The 6,827-nt window shown below is 47.3% G+C and overlaps 1 protein-coding gene across 2 annotated transcripts in view; it reads right to left on the bottom strand.

Moving 5' to 3' along the window:
• Window positions 1–542: 542 nt before the first annotated feature.
• Window positions 543–6,827, bottom strand: part of Dnmt3a (DNA methyltransferase 3 alpha) — a 112,814-nt gene continuing 106,529 nt past the window's right edge. For both annotated transcript variants that reach the window (XM_008848553.2, XM_017802146.1), the window contains 7 exons: window positions 5,810–5,955; window positions 4,978–5,068; window positions 4,647–4,795; window positions 3,550–3,635; window positions 2,532–2,601; window positions 1,634–1,752; window positions 543–923 (listed from right to left, as the gene is read on the bottom strand). In XM_008848553.2, the coding sequence (XP_008846775.1) occupies window positions 782–923; window positions 1,634–1,752; window positions 2,532–2,601; window positions 3,550–3,635; window positions 4,647–4,795; window positions 4,978–5,068; window positions 5,810–5,955 (803 nt within the window). In that variant the 3' untranslated portion in view covers window positions 543–781. The remainder of the gene's footprint in view (window positions 924–1,633; window positions 1,753–2,531; window positions 2,602–3,549; window positions 3,636–4,646; window positions 4,796–4,977; window positions 5,069–5,809; window positions 5,956–6,827) is intronic.

Here is a 6,827-nt window from a genome sequence, read left to right as displayed (position 1 = left end):
ATATATAATATATATATATCTCATATCTATCATATATATATAAACTGTAAACAAGAGGTAACAGCGGCTTCTAGAAACTGGTTTTCTTCAAGGTTTCCTGTGGTAGGCACCTGAAATACTGTAGAAAAGTGTCTTGTGTGGTGTTCTCAGCGCCCTAGTTGGGTTCTGTTTTGCATGACCAGGAATGGTGCTAGCGAGACTGCTCAGGGGCTGGGAGGGTATCCTGCCTCCCGAGTGTCTCTATATTCTGTCCCCACTTGTGCTCCTATCTGATCAGGCTAGAGACAACCAAAAAGATATACGGTTAAAAACAAAAACAAAAAAACAAAAAATATAAATTTTTATAGAATTTCCTTTTCTCCTCTCCCCCTTTCCTCGCCAAGATATTTACTATTTTCTTGTTACTGATTTTTGCTGCAATAACTCTCTCGTTTCAGTCATAGCAAGAAACAAAAACCCAAACAAAAAAACCCCTCTAAAAAGAGTAGAAAACAAAAGGTTTGACCCTCCTGAAAAAGGAGGGGAAGAAGGGGAGGGGCCTGTTTTTGCTTTTTAAATAGGACTGAAGGTTAACATTGAAAAATCAGGAGATGATGTCCAACCCTTTCACAAGGCAAGGCCCTCCGGTATTTCCGCCTCTGTGGTTTTTGTTTTAAATTCCTTTTTCTCTTCTGGGTGCTGATACTTCTCTCCATCCTCACGTTCTTGGTGTTTTATTGTGTTTTGTTTTTTGTTTGTTTGTTTAACTCTGTGTCACTACCTCAGTCTGCCCCCATGTCCCTTACACACAAGCAAAATATTCCTTCAGCGGAGCGAAGAGGTGGCGGATGACTGGCACACTCCATGACCGGCCCAGCAGTCTCTGCCTTGCCAAGCGGCTCATGTTGGAGACGTCTGTGTAGTGGACAGGGAAGCCAAACACCCTGGGGGAGGAAGGCAGAAAACGGCAGAATAAGTTTGGGTGCAGACAGAGGCCAAGCAGCTCCAAGTCATCTGACCATCCACCAAGAGCTGATGGCACAAGCTACAAGCCAGTCAGTCCCATGCTCTTGACGCAGGTTGTCTCTGTCCTCTCTGGCTAATTCAACATCGGACAGACCACCAGCCACATGCCAGAACTCTGGGTTATAAAGACAGGTAATGTAAGCCCTACCTTGAGTTCAAATTCACCAGAAATAAAGCCCCCTCAGAGAGCTCTCCAAAGGGAGAGAGACACTAGTCAGACTTCACAAGTTCCAGGATATCCTTTTCTCAGGGTGTTTGTGTGAATGGCCTCTTTGTCTGGTTATCCTAGGAGCTCGCCCAGCATTGTTGAGTCCAGTTTGGATGTGGTCCACTTGGACCTACACCAGTTTACAAAACATTTACAAAATACTGATGGCATAAGTTAAGGAAGGAAGCCATGGAATGTGTTCCTGAGGTTCCAACAGGTCTTTAGGAGCCTAGGTGTGTGATTTCTAAACCCCTGATTAAGAACCAACCATAAAATGTGTCAATCCTCCCCAGGAGCCTGTAATGCTGGGAAAAGTTTGGCAAAACTCACAAGAAATTTGAGGAGAATGAGCTGTGGCAGGCCAAAGAACTTTCCCTCAAATGAAGCCCAGGTTAGAATACAAGCCCCCCAGAACGGTACCTTTCCATTTCAGTGCACCATAGGATGTCCTCCTTCTCATTCATGAAGACAGGGAAATGCTGGTCTTTGCCTTGCTTTATGGAGTTCGACCTGGTGGTAATGGTCCTCACTTTACTGAACTAGAAGATAAAGAGGAGAAGAGAAATGAGCAGATATCTGCCTGTCCATACTGGCTATCCAGTCTATCCAGGTTGACTAGGTGTAAGCTTCCTTCCGAGTCCTTGTTTCCCTTCTCACCCTGAGGTGACCTGGACATTCTTGGTCTAATCAAGCTAGCCAGATTAGAGAAGCAGCAGCTGTGACCACCTCACTCCTCTAAGGCTCCCAAAGGACTGGTTCTCTCAGTGGTGTGGTAACTTTACAAGGCAAAGAGTGTCAAAGACTTGGCACCGCGAGGCTCTGCAGTCCTGAATGCTGCAGCTGAATGCTCGTGCACTCACATGAGAGTTCTCCCAAGAGAAACTACATTAGAGGAGGCTACTCTGTGTGCTGCAAAAAAACGAGCCATGATGACGAGCATGGTGGTGCATACCTTTAATCCCAGCACTTGGGAGGTAGAGGCAGGTGGACCTCTGTGAGATCAAGGCCAGCCTGGTCTACATAGCAAGTTCCAGGCCAGCTGGGACTACCGGGAAACCCTGTCTCAAAAAACAAAACAAACAAAAAAACCCACAAAAAAAACCCAGCTATGGTAAATCCCCAACTCCAGAAGGTGAGTGCTGAACCCCAGCAAATAAGACTGAAGCCTAAAGCCTTGGCTCATTCCCTGGCTGACTGGCCATGTGACCCTCCCTACACCATCCCCAAAGGACAGACAATACAGAACTCTACCATTTGCCACCTCATCCTGACCTCTACCTCCTACTCCTGCCACCCTCTCCTGGACTCTAGGGCTGACCTTGGCTATTCTGCCATGTTCCAGACACTCCTGCAGCTCCAGCTTATCATTCACAGTGGATGCCAATGGCCTAGGAAGCAAGAGAGACTGTGACAGCCACCTGATGACACATAAGGATAGGTTAAAAGCTGCCTACCCCAAGCATACACATACATCCTCAAACTCCCTTAAAACGTACCAAGACAGACATAAATCAACCAAGCTTTAATCCTTACAGGCAAATTGAAAAAGGGCTTCAAAATGCCCAACAGGGCTCTAATGCTTACCCAGGAGGGAAAAAGCACATTTAAAAATCAGCTGTGTTGAGTTTTGATTGCCCTGCCACAAAGTAACCTTTATAGATGACAGAATACCCTGTATCTTGATTTATAGCGATTTCATAAGTGTGTACACTAGATGAAAAGTGATTGGAACATAAATCTTAAAGGTACACTTTAATACTAAGTTTTGCCAGGAGATGTGGCACATGCCTATAATCCCAGCCCAAAGGAGGTAGAGGCAGAAGGATTAGAAATTTGAGGCAAGCATAGTGAGTTCAAAGCCAGCCTAAACTATGTGAGTTTTCTCCAAAGATTAAAATTTTGAGGCAATGTGTTGCTTCTGAAGGGGCAGCCCAGGTAACTGAAGATCATGTTTGGTGCTGACCTCTCCTAAGGTTAAGAAGTTTGCTAGGTGCTATAACACAGGCCTGTAATCCTAACACTTAGGAGGCAGAGTTTGAGGCCAGAACAGACTACATAGTGAGTGAGATCCTGTCTCAAAACACCAGAGTTGAGGATACAGTTCAGTGGTACAGCACTTGCTAACATGTGCAAAAGGTTCAAGTCCCAGTATTCATTCCCCAAAAATAGAATGTTAAAAAATAAAAAAAGAATGGCAGAGCACACAGGCTTTCATCAGAGACTAGCCTAGGTGGGTCCCTCAGTGTCTCTCTCCCTCCCTTAGGCTGTCTACAGCCTACAGACACCCTCCTCTACCCTCTTCTACCCCCTACCCTCCATCAGGAGCTCTCACCGACCTGTTCATACCGGGAAGGTTGCCCCAGAAGTAGCGGGCCCTGTGTGCAGCTGACACTTCTTTGGCATCAATCATCACAGGGTTGGACTGCAAAACATGAGATGGTTTAAAGATGAGCAAAGGAGGAATATTAATTAAATACTGCTGGGTAACTGGGCTGGCCAAGAGCCTTAAAGCCTAAAGCCTTTAAGACTCTTCTTAGGAAGCCACACACTGGGATGGCCTGAAGGCCCAACAAACCTAACCACATTCCACATGTGCTTGCTGGAACATTCTAGACCAACACAGTCCAACTGAACTTGCAATGATGAGAACTGTTGCCTAGCTACACTGCTCATTTCAGCAGCCACAGTGTACTATGGGTGGTTCCACGTGCTTGAAAGGCTAATTCCTGCTAAAATCACCACATGAGGCTGATGGCTACTACAACAGACCACTCAGGGCTTAGCAAGTTCCAACAAGCATGTGTGTTCACTGTGCCCTCATACTTCAAGTCAGATCACCAATTTGAGGTGTTACTAAGCCTGAGACATGGGAGCATGGGCCAACAGCCAATCCCAAGAATGCCTTTGGTAGCACTAGTCCTCTATGGATGGCTTATACTTGGCTCATTGATGAACTAGGATTCATATCCTAAGAAATAAAACCAAAAAAGGCCATGATTTCATCTCAGGTGTTATAAAGCACCCATTAGGGTGCCAGGGAGTTAGGAAAAACCATTCTGGTCAGAGAAAATGGAATCTGATATCTCAAAAGCCATATCCACACTCCCCCCTCATGTAATAGTACAGAATCCAGAGTCCCAGAAACTGCGCCCCCCCGCATTGAGAGACAGGTCCTTTAGCCTGAAACCTACTCCCATCACACCTCTTCAAGTGAGCACTCATCTTTCTGGGTGGGCTTCCAGCACTGCCTTCCTCTCTAAGTGGGAAGCCCAGAGCTTCCCAAACAGGCCTCTTGGAAAGGGGGAAGTTGCCTCACCAGTCCCTAGTCCCCAGCTCCGTTCCCCAGCTCTGCAATGCAGGCGAGTCAGGATGAAACAACAGTCCAAGACAGAAGCCATCAGTGAGCTGGTCAAACCAAGGTGGCCGGCTATACCTCGAGAAATCGTGAGATGTCCCTCTTGTCACTAACGCCCATGGCCACCACGTTCTCAAAGAGCCAGAAGAAGGGGCGATCATCTCCCTCCTTGGGCCGCGCATCATGCAGGAGGCGGTAGAACTCAAAGAAGAGCCGTCCAGTTCCCTCTGAGAGGTTGGAAGAGAAAGTCATCAGCTGGAGGTGTCTGTGTCAGACACTGGTGTGACTCAGGCATGGGGAGGGTGAGGGAAGGTGGTCATGAGGAGGAGCAATCCTGGGCAGAAATGTCTAAGGAGCAAACCTAAGTGTAGAAGCACTGACCCTGGCAGAGGGTGAGGCAGGCACTTACCGTAAAGTCCCTTGCGGGCAGGGTTCACAATAGAGAGGTCATTGCAGGGACTGCCCCCAATCACCAGATCAAATGGGCCCCACTCCTGGATCTAGGAGGATAAAGATAACATGATGGGCCTACTGTCCAGGGACAGAGGCAGAAAAAGAAAAACCATCTGTGATTAACAGTCACTGAGGCTCTCTAGGCTCAGATTCTCAATGAGCAAGCAGACCAAACTGGACCAAACTGGACCACTATACAGAACAGCAGTGAGTCCAGGGAGTCCCAAGCAAAAAAAAAAAAACCACAAATCAAATAAACAGTACCACCAAACAGCCTTCCCTGGGCAGGAAGGTATTCCTGGCACCATGTGAATGACTCTCCCTGGAATTGCTGAGATAAACCTATAAAACTGGAAGGACACAGGACCTAAGACAAGAATGCCAGCATAAAATAGAGGCTGGTAAAAGTACGTGGCCAAAGTACCTGGAGGACAGAAACCTCTCTCCAATCTAAATCATACTACCATAAAAAGCCTGCGAGCAGCTGGAGTCCCAAACAGCAGGATCTTCCATCCACTCTCCGCATCCCACTTTATACAGCACTGGCGATTGAACCAGGACTTCAGACATGCTAGGCTCTACAGTTCCACCCTCAGTTCCCCAATTCCCATTTCTAATCTGCTCACTGCCCTCAGGAATCAAAGAAGAAAACTGGAAGCTAAGGAGAAGAGAGGCTGGAGGAAAGTGAAAGAGAAAACAGATGGACAAAATGAAGGGGGAGGACCAGGCATCTCCAGAAGCTGAGGGTGCAGGGGAAAAGCCTAACATGCTCTGCAGCATGAACATACATGCTTCTGTGTGACGCTGCGGACGTCCCCGACGTACATGATCTTCCCCTGGTGCCGCACCATTCCCACCGTGATGGAGTCCTCACACACCTCTGAGGCAATGTAGCGGTCCACTTGGATGCCCAGGTCCTTTAGCACCAGGAGCCCTGTGCCAGCCAGCAAAGAGCACTGTCACCCAGACACCAATTTTTTTTTTTTTTTTTTGTCTTTTTGAGACAGGGTCTCCCTGTAGTCACATTTGGCCTGGATTCACTATGGAGACTAGGCTGGTCTTGAACTCAGAGATCTGCCTGCCTTTGCCCCCTGAATGCTGGGATTAAAGGTGTGTACCACCACGCCCAGCTCTGATACCTGCTTTTAAGCAGGTAAGCCAACCTGCCAACTGCACACAAGGTTAACTATAGGCCAAGTCTTACCTTGCCCATGAAGCTACCTAAAAAGTCCTTTCTCAACCAAAGTGCATCAGCATGGACAAGGGCAGCAACCTTGTGTTTCAGTTTGGCCTAGATGCAAGGCAGCCAAAACCAGGGAAGAGTAAAACAGTAATCAGTTTTATGTCCAGAGAGAACCACTTTTTTGGTGGCTTTTTCTTTAAAAAACAAACCAGTTTCCACACCTACATTTTTGTTGCTTTAAATTTTAATTAATTTATTTAATTTTATGTGTATGGGTGTTTTGCCTGCATGCATGTAAGTGTATCATGTGTGTGTAATGCCTGTGGCGGCCAAAGAGGCATTGGATCCCCTGGAACTGGAGTTATGGAGTTCTGTGGGTATTGGGAAACAAACAAGGGTCCTCCTGCAAGAACAGTCAGTACTCTTAACCACTGAGGCATCTCTCTAGCTGCCTCCCCCCCACCTTTTTTTTTGTCTTTTTGAAGCAGGGTCTCCCTGTAGCTCCAGCTGTCCTAGAACTCACTATGTAGACCAGGTGGCCTTGAACTCAGAGATCTGCCTGCCTGTGCCTCCCAAGTGCTGGGGCTACAGGCATGCGCTACCACACCCGGCTCTCTCCCCCC

This window comes from Nannospalax galili, unplaced genomic scaffold, assembly GCF_000622305.1.
Source record: "Nannospalax galili isolate Female #2095 unplaced genomic scaffold, S.galili_v1.0 scaffold1191, whole genome shotgun sequence".
In the NCBI taxonomy this organism is placed as follows: Eukaryota; Metazoa; Chordata; class Mammalia; order Rodentia; family Spalacidae; genus Nannospalax; species Nannospalax galili.
This window is presented reverse-complemented; position numbering and strand designations above follow the sequence as displayed.